This window comes from Psammomys obesus, unplaced genomic scaffold (assembly GCF_907164565.1).
Source record: "Psammomys obesus unplaced genomic scaffold, mPsaObe1.curated_primary_1811, whole genome shotgun sequence".
NCBI lineage: Eukaryota > Metazoa > Chordata > Mammalia > Rodentia > Muridae > Psammomys > Psammomys obesus.
The window spans coordinates 9,964,635-9,992,260 of NW_026596095.1; the positions used below are offsets into that span (position 1 = coordinate 9,964,635).

At 45.2% G+C, this 27,626-nt stretch overlaps 1 protein-coding gene across 1 annotated transcript in view; it reads left to right on the plus strand.

Moving 5' to 3' along the window:
* The window catches only part of Abca4 (ATP binding cassette subfamily A member 4), a 121,729-nt gene that overhangs the window by 30,180 nt on the left and 63,923 nt on the right, over positions 1 to 27,626 (plus strand). Inside the window, exons 7-13 of the mRNA XM_055628198.1 lie at positions 6,241 to 6,330; positions 9,019 to 9,259; positions 10,814 to 10,953; positions 12,126 to 12,242; positions 12,881 to 13,078; positions 26,664 to 26,869; positions 27,410 to 27,586. Of these exons, the coding sequence (XP_055484173.1) occupies positions 6,241 to 6,330; positions 9,019 to 9,259; positions 10,814 to 10,953; positions 12,126 to 12,242; positions 12,881 to 13,078; positions 26,664 to 26,869; positions 27,410 to 27,586 (1,169 nt within the window). The remainder of the gene's footprint in view (positions 1 to 6,240; positions 6,331 to 9,018; positions 9,260 to 10,813; positions 10,954 to 12,125; positions 12,243 to 12,880; positions 13,079 to 26,663; positions 26,870 to 27,409; positions 27,587 to 27,626) is intronic.

Consider the following 27,626-nt stretch of genomic DNA (forward strand, 5'->3'; position numbering starts at 1 on the left):
TGTGTGTGTGTGTGTGTGTGTGTGTGTGTGTGTGTGTGTGTGTGTGTCACGTGCAAGGGCCAGGGGTATCAGGCAGAAACAAAACTTAGCCAGAAACAGGGTTTTAAAATCCAATAAGTCAAACTAGGAGTGTTTGAATAACAACATTTATAGTTTTTTGGGTTATTTTCCCCCTGTCTATACCTACTAGATCAGTGGTTTTTGGGGTGGGGTCCCTTTGTTAAATAGATTTCAATGAAGAAAGAAAGAGTGTTGGGTTTTGTTTTGTTTTGTTTTGTTTTGTTTTGTTCTGTTTTTACGTGCCCGGGGCTAATGGTCTTATCGTTTGCCTGTCTTGATTTCCTCTAGGCTCCAGATGTATACAGTAGGCTAGGATTTGCTTTCTTGACAGACCAGATGCAACTTTGTAGACTGAGGAAGAAAGAATTCCTGAGTGGTCAAAGCTGAAGTGACTTGGGGCAGAAGCCAGGCCCTAGGAAGGCTGCTAGTTCGAAGGATGGGGTCTGGCGGCCTGCCTGTGTTCAGTCGATATTACTTACAATATGTGATGCCTGCACGTGCAGTAACAGGCTCACTCCAGCGTAAACTGACTTTTGGAACGATTTGGGCTCCTGATACATCAGCTTTCTCCAGAACAGTAGCTCTGAATTGTTTTTTGTGGATTAGGATCATGTTTGAGAATCTGACACCAGCTCTGTGCCTTTCCCTAGGGAATTTAAGTCCCCACAGATGTGAAGGGGTAGGGACTCATGGGACCACTGAAGCCAGGCCTCAGGTTAACAGCTATTGCAGTGAAGTTTCTTTCCTACCTTACCCCTAATAGAAAATGGTCCCAGTGGGTCTTATATGCAAAACAAGATGTTTCTCTTTGTTTTCAAGAGTTGAACTCACTCTAAAAATGTAAAGTGAGAACATGGACAACACAGATTTGCTTCTCCCGGAAGCATGTACATGAATGCATATGTGCACAGAACTTATTACAAACAGGCCAAGAACACTCAGTGACAGCACTATAGGGCCTGCGTGTGTCGCAGCTCTGACAGGGCAGACACTGGAATATCTGCATTTGGGCACAGAAGGGAATCACAGTTAGGACACAGCTGCACAAGGTAGAGAACTCACTCCCACATCCCGGAATTAGAACACCAGCAGACACCAGCCGCGAGGTAGATCCCATGTCATGGCAACCCGGTGCACCCTGAAGAGCTCGGCAGTGACAGACAGATGACCACAGCACAGATGTGACCCTCACATCTGGGGTCCAGCAGTTTCAGCTCCTATAGTTGCTATGACAACTCAGCACCAAAGCAGCATCGTTCTGCCTAACTCCCAGGACCCACCAGGTCTGTTCTTCCTCCTGGGCAGAGGCAGGGTACAGAAAGCCACGCTGGTTGCTAGTGTTGTGGGTGACCTTGGGTGTTTTTTCATAAAACTCCTCAGCATTGGCTCTTGAGTGTGGGTCTAGTAGTCGAGGACCAGAGTCCTGAGTACCTGCTGGTACACCCAGGTAGAGCATGTGTCTCCCTGGAGGCCTGGAGACTACTTTCTAGCTACTTCCAACAACTTGCCGTTGTTTATTGAGGGCTATTTTTTCCTCATTTGTGAAACTGACAGTAAGACACATCCTACCCATGCCGTGGTGAAATTGCGGTGAAATTCGTATTACGGAAAAGATGGGAAACCAAAGACGTTTTGCTTATACCAGAGTGAAAGCGGGGGCTGGGGAGCTGGTTTAATCAGTGCCGTGTTTGGGCCGCAAGCACACGGGGCTTGTGTTCAGTTCCTAGAACCAATGTAAAAAAGCCAGATGTGGCGGAGCATGCTCATACATTTCTGCACCAGGGAGGCAGAGACGAAGCATATCCCTACCGCTCACTGGCCAGCCAGCCTAGCATACTTAGCAAGCTCCAGGCCAGTTCAAGACCCTGCCTTAAAATTTTTAATGAATTAAAGGGTCAATGGTACCCCAAGTTGTCCTCTGGCCTGTACACACACACACACACACACACACACACACACACACTCACACACTCACACACTCACACACATACACACACAAGTGGAGGTGGTGGGGAGAACATACTCTGCTCTGCAGGGGCCCCTCTGCTCCTTCCTCAGACCCTTGAGACCTGAGGACATTCTCCCTCACAGAATGACCTTTCACAGTTCCAAGCTCAGTTTCGCTTTTATCAGAAACAGGCAGCAGGACAGAAGCCATCAGGAGGGAAGGACACCTGGTCCCTGTTGCACTAAAGAAAGTCCCGTAACCTGTCCGCTCACATACTCAGAGTCCACCCTCTGCTTCAGCCCTTCAGACACCGTTCCTCCAGCATCAGGAGACAGCTCGTCTGGATGACCTCTTGCAGTAGAGACAGCTTGGCATGTCCCCCCACCCCACCCCTCCTGTGGCTGAGTCTGAATTCTCCGCACATGACGAATTTCCTAGCACGCAGGGCGCCTCTCCTGGTTGCCCCCTCACCGCCAAAGCAGCTTCCTCTCTTTTTATCCAGTGCTCAACAACTGTCAGGCTGCAACAAACATGCCTTAAATCCACAGTCTTCCCGTTGCCCAGCAACAACTTCCCTCCCGGATAAATCTGGGCTTCCTGTAGCAGCTGCTGGGAAAGGAGCCTAGCAGCCCGGGGCTGTCTGTCACTTGCCATTAACTCTGGTCCACATGCTTTCAAGACAAGCTGCCCATCCCTGACTCTGGAGTCCCTCACTGACTCCCAGAGACTGTGTTAGCCTCACAAAGACATTTCTAACCCGACGGTCCTTAACTACCCACGTGTTGAGTATTTCTTCAACTTAGAAGCGAATGTTGTTTCCAGATCGGCTTCTTTGAGTTAGAAAAAAGATTCCTCCGTCATAGGCCACTCGTCTCATGTGCTGAAGGAGTGACAGCTACTGAATCGGTAAAAACTATCAAGACGTTTAGGGAGCTGATATGCTTTATTTCACGGTGGGATACCGACTGAGTATTACGAGGGGGAGGAATGTATTTTGTCCTCCAAGAATCTTAACAGATGACTTTAGGAGTCCTCTATGGGAGGACCTTTATATCACTTTCTTAAGCAAAAGTTCACTGCTCAGGGACCATGCAGACCAACCACAACTAATAAAAGAGATATAGAGAAACACTGCCACAACCTTATTTGCATAACCAGTCTTTCTTAAGAAGGCTAATTGGACCTTAATCTCAAGTTATCCGTACCAAATCCAACTATGACCCAAAGTTATTACTGGTCATTTGAAATATCAAGAGAATTTCTTGATATAGCTGTATGTAATAGTGTTATTTGCCATTTTGGTCCCTGACCCTTTTTCTAGAAATGTTTCCACATTTCCATTCAAATAAAGTTACAGCCTCTTTCGGTTCTTTTGACAGGAACAGATCTTAGGAATAGGAATTGATAAAGTGGGGAGGAAATTCAAGGAAGATGTGAGCCCCTGAGGAAGTTACCTTATAATTTACAGCAACATCAGTTAAGAAGCTGGTGAGCACACACAGAGGAAGCCAGGCACGGTTCTGAGGTGTAAATGGCCCCTCCAAAACACAAGTCCCTCATTATTTATCATCCCCATGAAAAAGAAGGAGGAAGGAAAATGCAGGTAGGACAGCAAACACACACTAGAGCAGTGGTCCTCGGCCTTCCTAATGCTGCGACCCTTAACACAGTTGCTCATGATGTGGTGATCCCCAACCATAGAATTATTTTATTGCTACTTCATAACTGTAATTTTGCTACAGTTAGGAATAGTAATGTAGGTGTCTGATATCTAATATATGACCCCTGTGAACAGGTCATTTGACTCCCAGAGGGGTCACAACCGATAGGTTGGGTACCTCTGCCTCAGAGCTTGGCAAATGCATGATAGATTATTGATAGATAATACCCAGTTATTAGCAAGATCAAAAAAAACAAAGTGTTGACGAGACACAAAGATGCATCCCAGGCCCTGGCCCCAGGCTTCCTGTCCCCCAGATTCCTAATCTTATTCTTATCTGGCGATCTATCCAGGCTGATTCTGGCTTTCCATTCCTCTCTCCACCCAGAATTCCAGACTCCCCACCGGCTTCTGTGCGTGGCTACTGCCCTCACCCTGACAATCGTCCCATACCTTCATCAGCTCAAGTGTCACCTTCCTCGTCCTTCTAGTGGAGCTGACTACTCCCTCCCCTGCAGGGACACCGCTCATGAAGCCAAACAGTTTAGGAGAATCTGGCTCTTTTCTACAAGATCATAGTCCTACTGTTCGTTAATACAACAGGTGCTCACGGATCGCCTCCGTGCGCTGAAGATGTAAAATAAAAATAAAGCCTATTTCTGTGCTTAAGCTCATAGTCTAGCACAGTGATTCTCAGGCTTCCCAATACTTCAACCCTTTAACACACTTCCTCAACTTCCCTCACCTCAACCATAAAATTATTTTGTTGTTACTTCATAACTGAAAATTTGCTACTGTTATGAATCAGGGTGTAAATATCTGATATGCAGGCTATGTGACCCCCAAAGGGATCATGACCCACAGTTACAGAACTACTGATCAAATACAAAGACAGATATATTAAAAAATAATGGGCTGGGTGGTGGCGCACACCTTTAATCCCAGTGCTTAGGAGGCAGAGGCAGGTTAATCTCTGAGTTTGAGGCCAGCCTGGCTATAAGGAGAAACCCTGTCTCATATCCATATCCATATCCATATCCATATCCATATCCATATCCATATCCATACACACACACACACACACACACACACATATGAAAGACAACTGTGTGTGAGGTTACATGCATTTAATCTCAGCATTCAAGAGACAGAGACAAGGAGGCTGGTCTGCCTATGAGTTCCACAACAGCCAGGGCTATGTAGAGAGACCTTGTCTCAAAAAAATAAAATAATAGTGATAACAACAATAATAATATGTCTCTTCTTATCTCTTACAGTCTTTAGGAGAAAAGATGGACAAGATTAGTGAGAGCGTTCACTGACATGTAATTTGACCTGTTTACATCCTTCTTCCCTTCCTGCCCACTGAGCTTAACCCCATCAGCCTATGGCAGAAACAGGGATTAAGGTGACTTACCCACCATCCATTACCACTAAAGCTATTTACAAACAATTTGAAAAGAAGTCTCAGTAAGACGTGTCAGGCTGAGGGCATAAAGCATAAGAGCAGGCCTACCATGGAAAGAAAGAAAGGCAAGGATACAGGCCAGAGATAGGAACTCAAGTAGTTCATTCTCAACTCCCTGCTTCTAAGCTCTTGACGGAAACTAGAGTGGCCCAAGCTTCCCTCAGGAGAACCACCCTACAGAGTGAAAGGGCCGAGCCTCACAGCTTGTGATCCACAGATACCTGAATGAGGAGGTAATTCAAGCTTTGTCCAGGCCGCTTTCTAGGCCACTCAGGGTGCTCCCTTGAATTTGAAAACCATTGCCTTAACACTTTGAACTCAACCCGAAAACACTCTTTAGGGTAGGCTGCCAAAGATTCAGTTCTGTTCTGAAGCTCTGACTAATAAAGCCATGCAGGACTTGAACCTGGTGCTCAAAGTGTTCACATCAGTCTCTAAGACTGGAAAGCAGCAAAAATGAGGACTTTGGTCTTCCCAATCAAGACAGAAAATGATCAAACTGTCCTGAGTTGTCCACTGGCAAGCCCTACCCAAATTCTGCTCTCAGCTGGAGAACTGACCAGGGAATTTCTCATTCACGCTTTGAAGGAAAACTGTAGCTTTGAAGGAAAAGTGAAGGAATTGGTGGAATCTCCCATGACAGAGCATTGGTGAACAGAGGCAGAGTGACAGCCTGCCCAGATACCCAGAAAGGACACAAAGGGGACAGACATGAGCAATCTGCAAGGAGGGTCTGCAGAACCTGGAGGTGAACAGATGGGTGACCTCTGCATAGCCTATCTTTCTCGATTGTTCTTCATATTGTTTTTTGAGACAGGCACCTCTCTCTCTCTCTCTCTCTCTCTCTCTCTCTCTCACCTAGATCTCACTGGATTGGTCTAGGCTGGCTGGACAGCAAGTTCCGAGGATCCCCCTTATCTCTGTCTCCCCAGCACCAGATTACATGTTTGTGTCATCAAGCCAAGGGTGTGGGTGTCAGGGATCAAATTTATATCCTGGTGCTTACTTGGCAATCACACTTCACTAAATAAGCAATTTCCTCAGCTTTTAGTGTACTTTTAGTGTAACTGCACTAAAAGTATTTTTTTTTCCTGTTGTTTCCAGCTCCCCACACTCCTAGACAAAAGTTCTCGAGGAATCAACTTGAGATTTTGGGGAGAAATAGTATCTGACATGTCACCCAGAATGCAAAAGGTAAGAGGCCCAGTGTCACTAATGGTAGGTTTATTATGCCTTCATGCTGTTTTAACTACACTCATTATATCAAGTTATTGAATTGCACCCCTCTCCTGTTAAGCAGAAATTCATTTGCTCTTCCTGTCTAGTAATTTAAAGGCATGCCCTAAACCATCTGTGCTTCTAGGTAGGACGTAAAAAAAAGTAGCATCCTTATGGTGCTACACCAAGACCTAAGTACCAGCAGAACCTACAGCTTGTCTGCAGTAGCATGATTCATCACAGACTTTGCAACTGACTCTAAGGCTTTCTAGGACTGAGTGGGCAGTAACCACTGTGTCACCCATTACACTAGCAAATACTTCCACGGTGATTATGAGTACAATTCTTGGCACTTTACCTCGATGGATTCACTTCATCCCTCCAGAGTGACTGTTCTATGTTCTGTTATGAAATATGTATACAACTTGTTTAATATCTGATTACATAAAACTTCTCAAATATGGAAGTTGGCTCCTCTACTTAGGAGTTGATTGATGATGGAGACAGGAAGAGGATAGACAGATACAGTCACAAGCCCTTTTGAATATCCAGTCAACAAGGAAGAGAAGCAGGAAATGGGCAGCTCTTCAAGTGTGATGGATGTAACAGAAGGGAAGCGAAACAGAAAATGTGATTTTCCCTGAACTTTTCCTCTTTGATTTTCCCAGCCGTGTTAGGCTCAGCCAACTTGGAAAATAACATGCTTGGAATCTGTATTTATAAAATTAAGCATCAATCAGGGCAAAGCAGCCACCCTGCTTGGCAGAGAGAGTGAGAGAAGGGCCCATGGCACCACCTGATGCAATGGGAGCCTCTAGCATTTTTCTCCTCATAGCATTTAAAAAACCCAGATCTCTATAATAGTGGTGAGGTCGACAGAGAGTGCAAATGCTTCCCAAAGCGCTATCAACTCTTTCAGTTCTGTGTGGGCACTGCAGAAGATTCCTTGCCTGTTTAGATAACAGGTTTAAGCATCTGTGAACCAGGTTAAAGCAAATGGCCCAGTTTCTATTAAACTGATATCAGACCGTTTGACCCCAGCACAGCCCTTCACTTCTCAGTGCTTTGATTAAATAAGCAACCTAATAGTGATAATGACCCCTTCTGGTCCTAAGACCCACTGTTGTTGAAGCAATTTGAGTTTCTGACTTTCTTACTGAGGCATAGACTGTTATTATAAGCCTGACTCACTGCGTGGACTCCACACAGCGCTCATCAGTTTGGGAAAGCAAGTGTTGGCATGTGTACAGAGAGAGAGACCACAGGTAAACATCGCTGATACAAGGGGGAGAATGTTTTCCGTCACACCTGGTTGAGTCCTAATGGTTTTTTATCTTGTTTTGTTTTGTTTTAATTTCCAAGTACCTTAGACCGTGAATAGTAAGGTGTGGTTAGGGTATAAACACAGCACTGTTTTTATTTTACATTTTCTCTAAAATAAAGCCAAGCGGCCTTATGGGAACCAAGGCACTGGTGCTATTTGCCAGCGTCTCCCAACCTAGTTCTCAGCATCACAGATCTGCCTTTCAAGGATGAAGCCACAGGTATGATGACACCAGAGAGAGGAGAAGAACCCCAGATTCCCCCTTAGTTGACACAGAATTTGAAAACGGTCTTCCAATAAGTGAGACAGCTTCTGTTCTTTGCCTGAATCTTTAAATACATGCAGGCTCGCATGCACAGTCACATGCTCACTTGGCGTTGGGTGGGAGGGAAGTATGGAAGGAGGGAGGGAGGGAAAGAGGGACAAAGGAGGGAGGGAGGGACGGACGGAGGGAGAGAGGGAGGAGGAAAGGAGGGAGGGAGAGAGTTCAAACCACACATTTCTGTTGAATGGGCACACTCACATGTGATGAAGTTAATACAAATATGTTTTGTGGAGCCAGAGAGGTGGCTCAGCAGTTAGGATTACTTGCTCTTCATGAACAGGACCAGAGATCACGTAACAGCCTCCAATTACCTGTAATCCCAGATCTAGAAGGGCTGATGTCCCCTTCTAGACCCTCTAGTCACCTGCACGCACATGAGAACACACAGGCTCAGACATTGACACACGCATACACATAAGTGAAAATAAATCTCAAAAAGGTTAAGTTTCCAAATACAGAACACCAAATTCTAAAGTTTTTAATCATAGACATCTGCCGTGGTTTTGCACTTCCAGAACACAGACATTTCTCCATTATCTTAGTTCTCAGTTTTTCTAGTATCTCCACCTTGACGGCTTAACAACTAGCTTATGGAGATATCTTCTCTTCATTTTCCAAGGACACAATGCCAAGGAACCCAAACAAAGGAAAGCAGACAATATTAGCATGCTTGGTGTTCATGATTTTCTCCACATAGACGACAGTGGGTTTGGGGGATTTTTCCCGCAGCTGGATTCAGAATTACAGAGATTATATGTTTTCCTTTAAACATGGAAATCAGCCTTGGTTCTGTCTGCTTTAAGATTATTCAAGGCCAAGTTTGCAGAGATGGCTCAGCGATTAAGAGCACACTGACTGCTCTTCCAGAGGACCCGGGTTCAGTTCCCAGCATCTACGTGGCAGCTCACAGCTGTCTGTGACACCCTCACACAGAGATACATGCAGGCAAAACACCAATGTATGTGAAACAAATAAGTCAATAAAAAGAGTATTCAGAGCCTTTCTTTCATCCTAGTTTATTCATCGGCCAAGTGTCCAAGACTTGCTGTGGGCAACCAGACCTCTCCTGCAGAACAGCGGTCCTGAGACCTTCACACAGCTGATGGGCATCCTGTCTGACCTCCTGTGTGGGTACCCAAAAGGAGGAGGCTCTCGGGTGTTCTCCTTTAACTGGTATGAAGACAATAACTACAAAGCCTTCCTGGGGATTGATTCGGCAAGGAAAGAGCCTACCTATTCCTATGACAAAAGAACAAGTAAGTTTTCCCGTATCCCATAGGCAAATTGGATTCTGGTGTTGGTTAAGATAATGGGTTGGGCAAGATGGCTCAGCTGGCAAAGCTCTTGCCACACAAGTACAAGTTCAGTCCCCAGAATCCATGAGAGAGAGAGAGCGAGAGGAGAGGAGGGGAAGAAAGAAAGAAAGAAAGAAAGAAAGAAAGAAAGAAAGAAGAAAGAAAAGAAAGAAAGAAAGAAAGAAAGAAAGAAAGAAAGAAAGAAAGAAAGAAAGAAAGAAAGAAAGAAAGAAAGAAAGAAAGAAAACCAAGTGAGGTGCCTACTTATCCCACTTATAATTCCAGCACTGGTTGGGAGAGTCTAAGACGAGAAGACACCAACAGTTTGCTGGCCAGCTGGCCTAGCCTACTCAGCGCGTTTCAAGCTGGTGATAAAACAAGGTACACGGCACACCTCAGGTTGTCCTCTGACCCACACACACATGCGCACACATGCATACACTCGACTGTACACACACACACACACACACACACACACAGAGGCACTAATACAAAACAAAAATGATGTGTTAACACAATGGCTCTCAACCTGTGGTTTGCAATCCCAAAAAGACCATCAAAAAATGCGAATATTTACACTACGATTCATAACCGTAGCAAAATTACAGTTATGAAGTGGCAATGAAAATAATTTCACGGTAGAGGGGCGACTCCACATGAGGAACTGTATTAAAGGATCACGGTGTCAGAAAGGTTGAGGACCACTGAGTCAACACTCCTAAGAAATACCAATCTCAGTGCTGATTCTCATTAAGTGGCCTTGGGCAAAGAGAGGTCTCCCAGAAATTCTCCTTCCCCTTGTAGAGGAGAGTGGCACTCATAGATGACTGGACTCAAGCCATGGAAAGCACCCAAGCCCACTTGGAAAGGGAAGAGAGGGGACATTTCCCACTGATGTAACTGAACTGGGGTTAAGTTCCAGAGGAAGAGAAGAGTAATAAACGAGGAGGCAACCCAGAGTCACAACAAAGCTCAGGTCAATAGGGTCCTGGCAGGCAACAGCACTGGCAAGCCCCTGGCAAGCCATCTGCCTCACTTTCACTGTTTTGGGGGTGGGGTGGGCTTTGACATTACAGAAAGACAGCAAGAAAGACACAGCAAAGGGAGTCAGATCCGGAGACAGCAGCGCATAACAAAGAAGAGAAACAGTTAATAGACACAATTATTTGTGACTAACGCTGAGATTCCAGTGGGGGGAGGCATGTTTGGGCTTTCACTGCCTTTGGTCTCTTGCAAAAATCACAAGCAGGCTTCTCAACTTCTTCCTTTTAAGCAGAATAAACCACAAGACCAAGTCTACCCTTTGTCTCCCTGTGGAGGCTATTATGGAGGGACACTGTGGCATTTGTCGCTAATGATTGTTATTAGTGGGGTCCAGCCTAATAATTTAGATTATTTCCCAAACCCTCCGGTGTGGAACTGAGTGAGAGTAAGACACATGACTTAATGCACTAATGACTATGTTTAATTACGAGCAGTGGGGAGTTTTGAAAAATGTCCCTTCTCTCTTGACAGCATCCTTTTGTAACTCATTGATCCAGAGCCTGGAGTCAAACCCTTTAACCAAAATAGCCTGGAGGGCAGCAAAGCCACTGGTGATGGGAAAAATCCTCTTTACTCCAGATTCCCCTGCTGCGAGAAGGCTAATGCAGAATGTAAGACCCAGCTGGTCTAGTTCTCTTATGTCTTGGACCTCCCAGAAGACAATGGTGTGTGTGTTGTGGTGTGTGTGTGTGTGTGTTGTGTGTGTGTTGTGTATGTGTTGTGTTTGTGTTGTGTTGTGTGTATGTTGTGTTGTGTGTGTTGTGGTATGTGTGTGTGTGTTGTGGTGTGTGTGTGTGTTATGTGTGTGTTGTGGTATGTGTGTGTGTGTTGTGTTGTGTGTGTTGTGGTATGTGTGTGTGTTGTGGTGTGTGTGTGTTGTGGTATGTGTGTGTGTTGTGGTGTGTGTGTTGTGGTATGTGTGTGTGTTGTGGTGTGTGTGTTGTGTTGTGTGTGTATTGTGTTGTGTGTGTGTTGTGGTATGTGTGTGTGTTGTGGTGTGTGTGTGTGTTGTGGTGTGTGTGTGTGTGTATTTAAATATGGTCCTGCCAGTGACTCCCCTGCTTGTTTTCCCCTAAGTGGACTCCTGGGTTTCCTCCCCCATGCTCAATCATGGTAGGAATGCCTTGCTCTGGTGCCCTGCTTGGACCTACCCTCTCTGAAGCAGCCTGCGATGGAGTTTCTTTCCCACTGTGTGACTTATATCCCTAATGGAAATGTTCAGCATTTTCTGATCCCTGGCTTCCCAGGACAGGCAAAAATGAGGAGGAAGAATATTTGCTCACTAGGATCCCCATTGTCACTTAATGAGGCTTGGAAACAATAACATCTTTGTTGCATGTACCCCTGAGATACTAACAAATTAAATTCTGTAGTCTGGTAAATGGCATTACTCAGAACAGAAAGGCACTTCCAAGAAGAGCCTTGTGGGCTGGAGAGATGGCTCAGCTGTTAGGAGAACTGGCTGTTCTTCCAGAGGACCAGGGTTCATTTCCCAGCTCACAACTGTCTGTAGCTCCAGTTCCAGAAGATTTGATAACTGTTTTCTGGCTTCCGTGGGCATAAGGCATACATAGACATACATAAAGACAAAACACTCATATACTTAAAATAAAATAATAATGATAAAAAAAGAAGAAGAAAAAAAGGAGGAGAAGGAGGAGCTTTGCCCAAACATTATGGGTTTATGGCAAGAGAAGGAAAAATAAAAGCAAAGGCTTTTGTTTTGTTTTGTTTTGTTTTTCTTACATTTTCCTCTCTTTTCTCTCTATGTGTCTGTTTTCAGGCCAACTCAACTTTTGAAGAACTGGGTCGAGTTAGGAAGCTGGCCAAAGTGTGGGGTGAAGTGGGACCCCAGATCTGGTACTTCTTTGAGAAGAGCACACAGATGACCACGATCAGAGTAAGGATGCCCACGAGATAGGATGGGGAAGAAGAAGGAGAAGGGCCACCCAGTTCATCCCTACTCAAGGCAGACCAAGCCGGAGCAAACAGAACCCCAGGCACTAGTCTGGAAACTGTCATCAAATGGAGTCACTGGCGTTGGGTGGGGAGCATGTTTCTTAAATTCTGGAGGGAAGTTAAAAGTTACAACAAAATCAGTATCTTTCCCATGAATTCACTTGAGGGCCTCAGGTTTCAAAAGGGTGTCTCCTGAAGAGGCCAACTCTATACTGCCAAGATGGTCACTTGTGTCTGTCTGGCCTCATCTGCAACTTTGTGAAGCCAAGAGTCAAGAATTTTCAGTAGAAGGGAAATTAAAATAAGAACAAAACAGAAAGCCAAAAAAAGGAAATTCTCTATGTCATTTACATGCTCACTAACACCCCTCCCATACTGCATCTCGTCTGTCCTCTACCCTAGAGGCCCTGTGTTTGAAGAAAATGATAAAAGTGCATATGCCTTATAATAGGAGGAAAGCTTGTTTAGTGAGCCTTCGTGTCTCAGTCATTACACATTAAAAATCTGACATGTTCTAAGAATAAGGCCAAAATGCCTGTGGAATTCTTAATTTCTGTGATTACGTTTCTTTTTCCCAAGGATATCCTGAAGCATCCAACAGTAAAAGACTTTATAAACAGGCAGCTTGGAGAAGAAGGCATTACCACCGAAGCCATATTAAACTTCTTCCCTAATGGTCCCCGAGAGAACCAGGCTGATGACATGACCAGCTTTGACTGGAGGGACATATTTAACACCACGGACCGCTTCCTACGCCTGGCTGATCAGTACCTGGAGGTAAGAGGCAGAGGTCCGCTGAGGACCGTAGTGGGCCTCAGATGATGTCATGGGTAAGGCTAGTGACCTGTTGTTAGCCAGTCAGCTCGTGTTGGACTCAGTCTTCCATCCTTTCTGTGAAGAAGTCAGAGTTCCATGGCCATCTAACAGGATCTTCTCTGGAAGTTCCTCTACGATTGCACAAAGCTCTCCTCACATCTTGCTAACTCTTGACACACCTGGCTCTCTCCTCCCTTTTAGCACACGTCCGTCCTCAATTCTTTTCCACCTGCCACTGTTCCAATGACTCTCTACTGGCCAGTGTCCACTACACCTTGAGTCTGAGTCTCATGGATTTCCGGACACCCCTACCCCAAAGTCCTAAGGGTGTGTAAGACCCAACATGTGTCAAAACAAACTTATGTCTGCTTTTCCTAGTAGGCACCCGTATTTCTACTGCCAGTTCATTTCATCAGCCTTTGCTCAGATTCTCAACCTAAGAACTTCAGGGTCATCTTTAAGTTTTCTTTCTTTTTCACTATCAGTGAAAGCCGGGTTGTACACTGGGGATTGCTTGCTGCCATTTCTGTGCTACATGTTTTTGCCTCCACTTGCCTTATCTCATCCTCCAGCAATTCCATGAAGTGTGCCGTGTTATCACTGCCAGTATGTAGACCAAGAAGCCAAGGCTTAAAGAGGTTGAATAAGATCCCACAGCCATTAGGAGTACCAAGTAGAGTCCAAATTTGGGTGTGCCTGAATTCGGAGCCAGCCCTGATGACCTCTTTCTTCCTCTGTCACACCCAGTCACAGCGCTCTGTCTTTTCTGCCTCCTAAATGTCTCCGAATTCTGCCTCTTGCTCTCCGGGCTCTGTGAGGGCTGGAGGCCTTTGTACCAGCCTGTCCGAGCAGCTCTCTGCCTGGATTCCAGACTTCTGTCTCTGTTAGTGCAGGCATCCCTCCACACAGACACCGGCGTCGCATTCCAAACACATCTGCTTGCATCACTCGAATGTTTAAAGGCCCCAATGACTCAACGCCAAAGCATTTAGCCTGTTCCTCTCCTTCGGTAGAGCCTCAGCTGCTGACAGCCCTCAGTGCTCATCCTTACACCAAAAATTCCACAGAAGGAGGGAACGCCTTTCTCACAGCATAAGCAATACCCCCAAAGGGATCTCCGCTCCACCAAGCTTCTGGACCTTAATGCCTTGAGAGGGGAGTAGTTCTGACTTGGGAGGCCTGGAACAAATGCTGCCATGGGGAACTTTAAGCAAGATTCTTATGAAGTGAGGGAGGCATTTTCCCAAAAACAAATGCATAGTTACTCAAGGCCAAAATGACTTTTGCTTTTGCCACTATCTACCTGTTTATTCTTTCTGTTTCCTTTGTGATGCTTGTGGTAAAATCCAAGGCCTCATACATGCCAGGCAAGTGCTCTATGACAGAGCTGTGTTTCTCCAGTCCTACTCATCTATACTTTGAGATTTGGCCCTCAGGTATTCCTTCGACTTTCACTTAGGCTTAGACATTCACTCCTTCGTGATCCGCAGCCCTCTCCTCATAACCCTCAGGCTCCTGTCCATGTCCAGGTAGAGTGAGCTGTCTGTGTTGTCCATTTCTGGCTTGAATAGCTAGACGTATGGCATAAGTGGGCACATTTTTGTCATCTTCATATTCTCATCCTCATAGCCCCAGGAACTTTCACCTGTAAAGGATGATCACATCCAATGGGCTGGGCCTCAACCTTCAAATATCTAAGGCCATTAGGAAGTTCAAGGTGCTTCTAGAAATAGGGATGAGAGTTAATCTGAGGCCTATAGGAGTAAGCTCTTCTATCCCAGATGATGGGTCCTAAGAACAACTCACTAGTCAGAAAAGTCTGGCTTTATGTGTTCTTGGTTGCTCTTGAGGGTTCCCTGGTGCTCAGGAGCCACCAGCACTTCGCTAGAGTGTGTGAGACTCCTTCTCCTGAACCCTGGACGTTGACATCACTGCACACGCTCCTGAGGTAGTTTCTCAGCAAATATGAAGCATGGTGTCAGCGGCAGAGCCAGCGTTGATGCAATCTCCATCTTACCAGAAGACAATAATGACCTTGAGAGTCTTTTTATAAAACAAATTCTGAGCTGGATGGCCTGAGCCTTTCATCTCAACATACAGGAGGCAGAGGCAGATGAGTTCAAGGCTCGCCTGGTTTACATAGAGAGTTCCAGGACAATTCAGAGTTGTTACACAGAGGAACTCTGTCTCAGAAAATCACAAACAAACAAACAAGTAAGCAAGCAAAAACCACGTTTTGATGAGCCAGACTAACTGACTCAGAATTTCCACAGAAGAGCCCTGGTATCGCATGTATATTTACAGATCTGGGGGAAAGGGGCTTGCTGCGCCCATGTACAGTTACCAATTGATTTCTTCCCTCACAGCTAAGCCCTGGCTAGTCCCACCATCTAATCTTAGTACAGACAGAGCCTGTACATGGGCATGGATGGACAAGGGAGGTGTTTTATTTCTATTGTGGTGCTCACAACATTTTTGTGAGGTACATAACAAGTAATTCTTGTCTTTGCTTGATTTTGTGTGTTGATATGAAGTTTCTTCCTTCCTTCCACACTCTGCCAACTGAGCTATATACTCAGTCCTAAAGGAATTGTCTCCTAAGCATCTTGTGTTTAATATAGTAGCAATAGATGTTTGACAGGTATCAGTCTTTTAAATAGTTAAGATTTTTTTTTCCTAGACTCAACTCTCTAATATTTATTCTCTAGTCTTTATCTCTGTGAAATTTTAGATTTTAGGAGTAGTTACCTGATACTTGGTTTCTTCTAAGATTTAAATAAGCTAAATTGTGCAAGATACTGTCATTAAAGAAACATTAATCAATCTCAAAATTTAATTAAAGTGTAAATAAACCTGGCCTAAGAGCAGCCTAGCCACCACTGAGCCCAACTGGTGGCTCTCTTGAACTCATGAAGCTGCTGACCATATACCTAGCTTCTAGGCCACGGGGATTTCCCCAGGGCTTTGAAGTACAGACCACTGTGACCAAGAGTCAGTGGCCTCCTCAAGGGGACCCCTACAAGGCTTTTGATAATGGCAGAAGTAATGATTCAGTTTCTTATCATCTTGCCCTTGGGGGTGGGGGAAGCAAGGAGTTAGGGGACAGGAAGAAGTTACAGTGGGGGAGAAAGGCAGTGAAGGACAGAAAGCCACTGCAGTCTATCTCAGATTCTCTGCATTTGCTCTTGTGTTTTGGGTGTCTGGAGGAGCCTTGAAAATCCACCACTCCATTCCAAAATGCCTGAGTAGCATACTTGCCATAAAACCCCTCTCTGATGGTTCTAAAGGTTTCCCCAGGACAAGAAAGCTAGTATGTTGCCACCTTTACCTTACTTAAGAACTCTAGCTGGGTGCCTCCTTTTCCATTATGGGGCTTGCACTAAGGAGACTGGAATACTTCCTTATGGGCCAATGCCCACAACCCTGTCTGTTCTAAGAACCAAACCAAAAACACTTAAGGAAAACTAGGCAAATGAATTCTGCTACCCACAACAATGGAACACTTAATTGTGATACTGAAAAGTAACAGAGGCTCTGAGAACAAAGAACATATCTTTGAGCCTTCCCTCATTTCGGGAAGTGAGAGTGATTCGGCAGATTGTCTTCTCAGGGACTAGAAGAACTAAATCTCTTCCTTCCTGCTTAGGGTGAGGCCCTAGCTGCTGACTGCCCCATGGAAGATGAAGGATATCCATTCTCCTCAATCTGCCTTGTGGGTCCAAGTTAAACAGCTGCCTATGGGGCTGTCTCACCTGTCCCACGGGGGCTGTGGACCAGAATATCCGCTTCTTATTAGTCATTCTGAGAAATCTGACACTCTAAGGCTTGATTTTCTTGTATGTACACAGACCCTCAAAAGGTCATTGTTGAGAACAGGGTTAGAGAGGAGCACAAGGACACAGCACTTGGAGCATTCATCAGACCTGTCTGTAAATGCTAGGCTGGGCAGGGGCTGCTCTTCATCTGGAAAGTGGGGTGATTACAACCCCTCTCCACAGTGGCTGTGGGGGTGACCTGAGACGCTCTGGGCCCACACCAAGGACGTGTACACATGGCAGCTGCTGCTCTGATCTGTGAATCAAGTACAGAATGTAGCTTTTCTCACACCCAGACACTTCATAAGCATTAGTCAAGGCTTGTCTTGCTGAACTCTGGCTTAGCCCTAGTGAGTGAATAGCTTAGAGTCACAGCAGGTCTGCCTATTTCCAGAGGCTAGGAGGAAAGCTCTGGGGGATGAAGGACTTGGACAGTGACCCAGAGGGCAAAAACTGTCTTTAGCCTCCAACCACCTTCTGGATAAAGCTTTCCATGGGCTCTCAAGCATCCTATAGCTAAGTTCCATCTTCCCGCTGATCCTGAGAAATGAAGGCAAAAGTGACACAGACCTCTTGGTTAGAAGGTAGACAGTTGTCTGGGGACAGAGATGCTGATGACAATCGAGGACCTCCACATCTCTCACATGTGGGAAGGCTTACATGTGGCCCAGACACTGTCCCATCACCCACTTCTCCACATCTAGGGAACCGGAAGTTTAACGAAGACTTTATGGGTAATAATTTATGCGTGGGGGAGATGTTTGTTTGTTTACTTTGTGTGTGTGTTGGAGGGCAGCGTAGAGTCTGCCATGACGTGCAAATTAGAGGACAACCTGTAGAGTGATTCTCTCCCTCCACCATGTGGTCTTTTGGGGTTGGACTCAAGTTTTCAGGCTTGGTAGCATGTGACTTTACCCACTGAGCCATCCTGCTGGCCCACATTTAGGTAAATATCTTATATGCATGCATATTTTATTAATAACCTATATTTGCCTGTATCCATCTGTTTTCTATAGAGAAACAGTTATCAAAATTAACAAATTATTCCTCTTATTCCTTTTTAGTTGAAATAAATATTTATACTTTTCCTCTTTAATTCATTTTGTTGTTGTTCAGCAAAAGGTTAGGCCTAGCATAAATCAAACACTATTTACAGTTCACAGTGGATTTAAATTTCTTAGTACATTTGATTTTCAGGTCTTAAGTTTCATATGAGGAAGCTGAATTCAGCCAATCTTTAATATGCAAATACTTCCACTAAAAGCATAAAATTATACTTTAATCAGTAACATCTACTTTTTGCTAAGTCTTGAAAAAAATATATTCATTAACTGCTTTTCCTTGGCTATCAGCTCAGGCAGAGTATGTACATAACTCTTTGTGAACTGGATGGTGGTATTTTCTTGAATTATCAGCTATTTTTTTCACTACTTTTCCTTGGCACCTTTAATACTTCTGGCTACATGCCACCACCCAACCATGCTGTTCTCAGGAAATCTATTTTTCAGGCTAACTTAAGGGAGGAAATTGGATAAGGAAGATGAAGTTGGATTGTGTAACATGTTGTAGAATTGGAGGTGTAGATATTGGCTGGGTACCCGTAGTACTTTCTTCTGTTGATTCAATGACTCCAGATACTAGGGAGGTATTGTGGAGAAGTTAGACGGAGTACAGAAATCTAAACCACAAGAGCAATTATTATTTCAAGGGCCATGAACTAGATCCTAAGCAACTCACAGACAATCCCTGTATTTTATGCCTCTGATCTCTCAAAAATCTAAAACTCAATCAGAGGAAAGAAAACAGATGGAAGGTAGGCCGGGGACAATGGGTAGAGAAGAGACTCTTACATGGCCGTGGGAGACAGGGCCATGTTGGCCACTTTTACCTGTCATCTCTTGCAATGCTCCTACCTGCCTGGTAGCCATAAATTGATGTCATTGTGTAGAACTTAAGGCAACAACTCTAGGAGGCTTTACTTCCCACTATAGCACAGCAGATAAGTGAGCACCCTTAATTCTAACCCGCTGACTTCAGTGATGAAGTTCTTTTTCCCTGTAATATACAAGGTCCAGAGGTTCTACAAGTATTATTTGCTTAAATTACACATTGAACTCAGTAAAGATACCAATTATTTTACAGTATTTGAAATAATGATAATGAATTGGTCTTTCTCTCTCTCTCTCTCTTTTTTTTTTTTTTTTTTTTTTGCTTAAAAATATCTAGGTTAAAATGAGAACTCAAAAAGGTTGGAATTCATTTTTTCCTGTAGGTAATTTCACGAATTGACCTAGAAACATCTAATAGTTACTGTTAACCCCAGACTCCCCAGAAGTTCACTCTCTACAAATACAAAAGCAAATTTACAAGTCATCCAGTTCTTGTCAGCTCTTCCCCATCCTCTCTTCTCCTTCTTCACGTGTGGCTGTTCTCAGAGGCCACTCAGTCTCTCCTAGCCCCCAACCAGGCCTCCAGGCTCCTTCTATGTCTGTTCAGTTTCCACATCCTCTTTAATGAGATGGTTCTAAAACCCAAGCCCACCATGAAATACAGCTCCTCATTGTGGAGGTAAATGGCTTCCACAGCTCTTTCGCACCCTATTAGAATGCCCCAGACCTCTCAGCTTCCCCTGCTTGCTCTCTTTCACTGGCTTGTCGCACCTACATCCAGACTTCAGGTCGCACAGTGTTCCTACCCTTCTCTGTGTATTCCTTCCACAGGAGCCCAACCACAACTTGTCCACACACTTTCCCTACTTGCATTGACTTGACCACTCCAGGGGCTCAAACTCCAGCTTGTTTTTCTTCTTGATTTCTCAGCTTTCCCGAGTAGATCTGTAGTAGCATAGACACCAACGAGTGCTAAATCTAAGCAGAAAAGTAATGGTTGTGCTGAGCTTTAAAGGTTAAATCCACTAGCCAAGAAAACCAGAAAGATACTTTCAGGCAGGAAAAAAAAAAAAGTTTAGATTCAGAGGTATGAACCCACTGGACAGGTTCCCATGGCGCAGAAGATCTGGACAGGAGATGGACAGGACACTGAGTAGTGGTGGTGTCTGGAGTTGGCCTGCATGGCTCATAAAAGCTTCACTCTTTGTGTGACGAGACACACCCTTCAACATCTAGGCATGGGCTCTGTTACTAGAGACAACATAGCTATACATCTATCTGGAAAATGAGGACAGCTCAATCAATTCGGGTGACAGCCACCGGGATGGCAGAACCGAGTGCTGGTGGTCAGGGCACACATGGCCTCATTATTATCCAGTACAGTAGCCCTGACCTCCAGGTGTTGTTGGAACAATGGGACAGGACACCGGGAAAGCTAAAGTGTCTGGAGGTTGCTAGTCAAGTGATGATAACTTTCATTGGAACCAGCTGGGTGGAAAGCATTGACCTGGTGGCTTTGTCCCGATGAGTCTTTGTGTTCCAACTTCACCTTTTTGTTTCAATGCTGCATTTATTTGTTTATTTGTTTTAGAAAAAAAAAATTTGTTACTGACACATATTTTCTACGTCTTTACTGGTTAGTTACAATGCATTTTCTCACTCATGGCGAGTGAATGTTTCAGAAGTCTATTCACAGTGTCTGGAATACACGATATTTTTATTACAATACCTTGCCTCTAATTCACCATCCCAAACAACCCAAATAACCCAAAGTGATTTTACACCATGGCTTTTCCCATGTAGTTACGAATAAATCTTGAAGGTTGTAGTTTACATCTGCCAGGAAATTAATTCTGGGATGTTTGCCCACATCCACTGGTATTCTTCAAAAGGAGCCCCAGGTGTCAGCATGAATACCATCAGGACCACAGGAGGCCCCCACTAGTGTTTATCAGCTGTTTTGAGAAGATGTAAGACAGGATTAGAAAGCCTCAATGCCTTCCTTATCTCCCAAGGCCTGACCTAGATGCCTTTGGGGTTTCGTGGTCAAAATATGGCTATTTTTGCACACCTGTCAGCACTACGTGCCAGGCGCCTTTGATTATCGAGTTCAAATGAAAAGAAGGATGCTTCCTCATCGCCTCCCCTGGACACAGCTTACCATGTACAAATAGATAATTTCATGGATCTATGACTTAATGTTTCTGAACTGGATATCAAGAGGGGAGGCCTGCTGCCCCTGAAGCTTCTCCTCCAAGGTGATGTTTTGTTTAGCTGTGTCAACAAATGAGTGTCTTCTGCCGGAGAGGGGGAGGGTGGTTCTCCTTCCAGAGCCCACAAGAAAGCCAAGATAGCTAGCTAGGGGGGAAGGGGCCAATGTGAACTTCACATGTGGCCCTGTGGGGAGGGGGCAGTGGGGGAAGTGGACTGTGAGACCCCCTTTGTGTGTTTGATTGCCGCTTTGTTGGCTGTCAGAGGGCATTGTCACGAGATTCTGAGTTCCTGCTGTGACATTTGCTCAAAGCTTAGACTTTTCCAAATAGCTGTGCTGGGTTTATGTTGAGCACTTGACACTCGCCAATCTTGTTGCCCGACATACTTCCCTGACCTCCATGATGGCATCATTTCATAGAGCAAGATGGCATTTAAAAATAGACTCCATGGCCCCATTATGTTGTAAGTGACAAGCCTGTCACAATAGACTAAGTACATCCGATCCAGGACCTCTGCTGAGGGATTTGTCATAGGTCTGCCCCTTACACACATATGTGTTCTAATATACATGCCCATCAGGTAAGATTTTAACTCCAGGGATTAGTAGAAGTCTCAGGAGGGAGTGAGGTCACTTGCTGTGAGGCAAATGGCTTCCCCTAGAGAATGCATTGTGAATCACTCCTCAAAGGAACACTTGGGGGCTTCTGACTCACATTCAAAGCAGCTTCTACAGCTTGACCTCATCAAGAAAGTCTGGTGAGGGCAAGATGATATTCATGTTTGGTTTTATCCTTCCTGTAGGCAGCAGCGGAGGAACCTCACCCAATGAACAGCTAATAAATAGCACCCACCATCCTCTCCCGTTGCCCAGGTGGCTTTAGCTTCTGTCCATAGCCTTGTTCTGGCCAGGCGGAGTGCTATGGATTAACTCAGGACACTTTGTGTCCTCAGACAGATTGTTTGAAGAAAGTAACCTCTCTCCTCCCTCATGAACAACTGTCATTAATGAAGACTGACCTGGCAGGAACTTGAAAGGCACTTGATTGCTGATGTTCAAAGCCATTTTACAAAAACAACAGTAAAATGGTATTTATAAAGCCCTCATTATTTGTGAGACAGTGCAGTGTATTGTAGTGGATGAAAACAGAGTCTGCCCTGGGGTGGGGGTAGGGTCAGTTATTTTTCAGTGCATCTTATAAGTGGGCTTTGAATGACCATAGTAACTGACCTGCATGTGTTGTAGAGATGAAATGTCTTCACATGAATAAAGCCGTTGGACTAGTTTGGGGCATGAAGTAAACCATCAGTATTTGTCATTGCTGTTTATTTTTTGTGATACTCTGGTCATGTTGGAAAGCAGACCCAGGGCCTTGAGCTTCTAACCCAGCTTTTTATTCTTACCGTGAGGCACCCCTGGAGGCCTTTAGAAACACACTGCCTCATGTGATCCTTAGGATGAACCTCTGAGGTTGGGCACAGCTCAGATTTCAGTGGGGGCAGCAGGAGCCACAATTATGAAACGGCAAGAGAGGGTGGCCTAGAGGACGGCCAGCAAGAGGAAGTGGCAGAGAAGAAGGTCAGACCCCAACACTGCACTGTGCCTCTTCCCAAAGTGATGAAAAATAAAATGGCTCGGGTGTCTTAGAACAGAAGGGAGCATTTGAGAACCTGCTAAATTTTATGTTTTTCAGAGTATCAAGGTTCCCAACTAGGAAAATACATCAGGAAATATGACTATGAATCAGCTGCCTGGTTAAACAGCCAGGATGGCGCCCACGTCATCACAGGAGTCAACAATATCACTGAAAACATCAGCTGTTTATCCCAGAATATTAAGATATAAGGTTCAAAGAGAACGAACCGGATAGCCCTGGAAGTCACGTTACTAACACTGTATTTGTTTACATCAGCTCTTTTCCCTCCAAGAGTGAGAGCCTAATTGCATCATGGCCAAAAGTCATTTTATGGATTGCTGCTAGTTTTTCATGAGTCTTAAAGAGATGGATTTTTGTTCAAAGCTTAGAGGTACAGCTATACTTGCAGCACCAGGGTCTTGCAAATTGAAACCAATTCAGTTCAGAAAACACTGGTTGACTCCCTAGCATGGGAAAATGGTCTTCCAGAGAACACATTGAACAGAACATAGCCCTGCCCTAAAGGGACTTATTACTACTGGGGCTGTGCTGACCCATGAAACTGAAGACTCAATGCTTACGATGGCATTCATGAAATCTTTCACATTCGATAGCCACTTGTGGTCGCTGGCCAACATATTGGTCAGGGTAGATAGAGAACAAGACAACCACTGCAGAAAATTTCACTAGACACTGTGGCTGTAAGGCAAGAGTGTTCCAGTAATGTCAGGATTTTGTGGATGGCATATGGCTTAGTCTCAAGTAACAATGAGGAACACCCATGCACACACTGGAACATCCAAGGCCCACACTGAGGCCATACATGCAGATTTTACCTCTGACTAGTGTTGAAATAAGACAAGGTCCTTCATACCTGTGGTCCCGTTTGTTTCTGGTAAAGTGAGGAGATCAGACCACAGACCTCTAAGACATTTCATCTCAGGGCCTTGTTATGCTGAATTGGTAAGAACGTTCTCTGTGCCATATCCATGAGAAACTGCTTAAAACAGCTTTCACCTCCACAGGTAAATCTTTTTGTTTATTATTTTGTTTTTCAAGAGAGGGTTTCTTTGTGTAACAGAGCCCCGGCTGTCCTGAAACTTGCTTTGTAGACCAGGCTGGCCTCGAACTCACAGAGATCAGCCTGCCTCTGCCTCCCGAGTGCGGGAATTACAGGCGTGTGCCACCGCTGCCCAGATAGTAAACATGTATTTTGTTAACTCACTGCAGCCCCTCAGTCCCAAAGAGAGCATCCTCCACCAAGCAGCAACTGCTAAGCTGTCTCCCATAGGGGTGCTGTGCCAATTACTAACAAACCAGCTGCAGGCTGGCTTCTCCAGCTGTTGTAAGAGCCTATAAACAGAGTATAAGCTGCTTCTGCCCGGAAGACACGGAAACTCACTGGTATGTGATGTACTAAAGTCCTTTGTCTTGTTTTAGGACTGGCCAGTGTTAAGCTTAGTGAGTAAGTCCTGTTTGCAAGACAATGTTTGACTGAAGAAAACCTGCTTCCTCTTGCTCTGTGATGTGTCTACTCTTACTCGTATTTCTTAAAGAAATCCCAGGGCAATTTGCTTTTAACATTACAAGCCTTTTAAGCCTTGGCCCTGCTGACGTTCGCACACACCTGTGTTTCTCCTGCCCGTGTCAGCTAGAAAGTAGATTGCTTTGTTTTCTCTTCTTTTATCTAGAACCCCAAGACTACCACATGGGACCCTCTCCCAGGGAGTGGAGCGTAAGCAGGACAACTCAGTTCAGAAAACCCAGTGAGGGTGGGTTTGTAACACCTTCGTGTTCAAATACAGCCCCTTGCAAAGACTTTTGTTCTCATACTCTGGAGTAGAAGTAAGGGGTTTGCAGTGAACACGCTGGGTCTGCCTGCTTTTTGCCAGGACAGTAGAGCTTAGCTCCCTGGTACTTGTGTTTCCGGTTTCTTAATTTCTCCTGACTAGGGGCCTGATGCTCCTCCTACCACTTCCTGGAAGTTTTCAGTCCTCTGGAGCAGTGGCTCTCGACCTTCCTAACACCGTGACCCTTTCATACGTTTCTTCATATTGTGGCGATCCCAGCCATAAAATTATTTTGTTGGACTTCATAACTGTAATGGTGTCACTGTTCTGGACTGTAATATAAATATCTAATGTTCAGGATATCTGGTATGTGGCCCTGAGGGGGCTGTCCCCCACATGCTGAGAACCACTGCTCTAGAGCCTAACTCTCCTGGGTTATCAGGTGAGGGCAAACACTGCTCATTGTTCAGCCGTCAGAACACACGGAGGGATCCACCCATCAGCCACACAGCGCTGGATGTGGAGGAGGCCGTGCCTCTGAGCGATGGTGTGCCAGGAGGAACTCCAGGCCAGAGCTGGAGAGCTGGTTCTTTCACAGTCTGCCCTTGGTTCAGAAGTGTCTCCGCAGCTGTAACTTCTTTCTTAGCATAGCAAAGGTTCCACCCAACTTCAAGGCTCTCCTGGAGTTAACCATTCTTTAAAGCCTGAGTCTGCTCAACAGTCTAGCCTAATGCTCCTTGCCACTCCCCTATGGTTATCTGATCTCATACATCATACTTCTGCTCAGAAACCCACAGTGGGCCACAGAGTTCTCCTGGTCTTAGCCTGAAAGCTCACGTCCTAAGAAACCCCTCGGTTGGTCAGCCAGACTCCAAAATCCAGCAGAGCAAAGGATCCGGTTCTCCCCACTCACCATGTTTCAGGAGATGCTCGTTCCTGTGTGTGGTGATTACCTGGGGAGGTTTGTTTGTTGTCTTATTTCGTTGTTGTTGTTGTTGTTATTATTTTTAACAAAATGCTAGGGCCCTGGCCTTGCCTCTCAAGATTCTGAAATAGTGACTCTGGTGTCTTTTTAAAGCTAGACAGTGCTCCGAAGCTTGAGGGAGGATGGAAACCACTGCTCTGTTCTTGCAGGTACTCAAAGAGTGCTGCCACTCATGGTCAGGCTAGCTTCTCTTTCCCTCCCTGTCTATCCTCCTTTTGCTCTGGACTCTTTCTCCAGGTAGCCTTCTCTGATCCCTCCCAGTAGACCCAAGCCCTCCTCTGGATGTCCTGGGTCTTTTAGGCTAGCCTTCCTGATCATGCTGACCTGAACTTATTAGTTTATTACAATCTCTCCCTCATCGGGTTTGAGTTTGTTTCAGGAAGAGATTGTTATCTTCCCTCCTCGTGCCCATGGAGCCACGAAGGCTCTGGTATGTCACATATACTCCGTAAATATTCATCGAACAAATTAATCAAGACAGGGCCATCTGCCCTCTTGTGAGTTACATTCTAAGAATCATGGACACAACCTCCTTAGGGTGAAACGAAGACCAGTACAGTATGATTACTTCAGCAAGTCTATACACGTGGGCAACCTCTCAATCCTCCTTTTAGAGGAAATTCTTAGTTTTGTTCTTCTATGTTTTCCTCCCTCTCTTCCAAGAGACGTTAGGTAACTCAGCATAAAATTGTAAATGAAAATGATTTCTCAGATGAAATCATTCTGGCCTTCTGTTTCTTTGCTTTCTTCTTCCCAGTCCATCCCACAGCTGGCTAGCCTGTGTGTTTTGGAGAGAGCCAGGGAGGTTCAATGCCAGGAATGTTTCTCTCTTTAAAAGTCTTTTATCCTCAGGCTTTCTGATCTTCAAAGCAGCCTGTGTCCACCATGACCCCACTCCCTCGCCTCCCCATGCTGGGGAGTGAGAACCTTGAGTATTTGTGTCATTTTTGAGAACTTGCATATTTGGACTGCCTTGGACAGCTGGGCAGCATGATCTCTGAGGTTAACTCTTCAGGGATAAGAGCCTGTCATCATTTCCAGGGCCCTTGCACCCCTGGACCTAGGCACATGAAGAAATTAATGGCGGACCTTGGAGTTGAACACATGTTTAGCGTGCAGGTGTTTTTATGGGTGGACCTATCCCTTGGGCAGTAGAATTTCCTCTGCCTCTTTGTTTACAGTTAGGTCTCAGAATCTCCACCTTTGTGTTCATCTGCAGTGTCTGGTCCTGGATAAGTTTGAAAGCTATGATGATGAAGTTCAGCTCATCCAGAGAGCCCTGTCTCTCCTGGAGGAAAACAGGTTCTGGGCTGGAGTGGTATTTCCTGACATGTATCCCTGGACCAGCTCCCTACCTCCCCACGTGAAGTACAAGATTCGGATGGACATAGATGTGGTGGAGAAGACCAATAAGATCAAAGACAGGTGATGGTTCAGTCTTGCAGGGTTTCTCCACAATCCACAGAGAGTTACATTTGATAGAGAGTAGAGGATTAAGGGTAAATTCGGTCTGTATATCAAGGAAGGTGTGCTAAATGGGAGGAAGTATGATTTGTGCGGTCCAAGTAGATGGAAGCAATCACCTTGTGAGTCATGGTCATTGCTGGAGTTAACACTGTGATCCAAAGAGGAGCTGGATAGTCTGGGAACATTTAAGACATCCTTTATCAACCTGTGGGTCGTGACCCTTTCACAGGGGTCACCTAAGACCATCAGAAAACACTGATATTTACATTACAATCCATAACAGTAGCAAAAATATAGCTATGAAAATAATTTTATGGTTGGGGGTCACCACAACATGAGGAACTGTACTAAAGGGTTACAGCATTAGAAAGGCTGAGAACCACTGATTTAGAAGAATGTGTCAAGAGACTGAGTTCCAGGGTAAGTAGGGAATTATGGAGTGAGTGGGTTGGCCATCTCCCACTTATTTCTTTCTCCCTTCATCCTATGCCTTTTCAGGTACTGGGATTCTGGTCCCAGGGCGGATCCTGTCGAAGATTTCCGGTACATCTGGGGAGGCTTTGCCTATCTGCAGGACATGGTGGAGCAAGGAATCATAAAGAGCCAGACTCAGGCAGAGCCTCCAATTGGAGTCTATCTCCAGCAGATGCCTTATCCCTGCTTTGTGGATGACTCGTGAGTCCCAGGAGCTGAAAAGCAATAAGTAGGGGGTGCT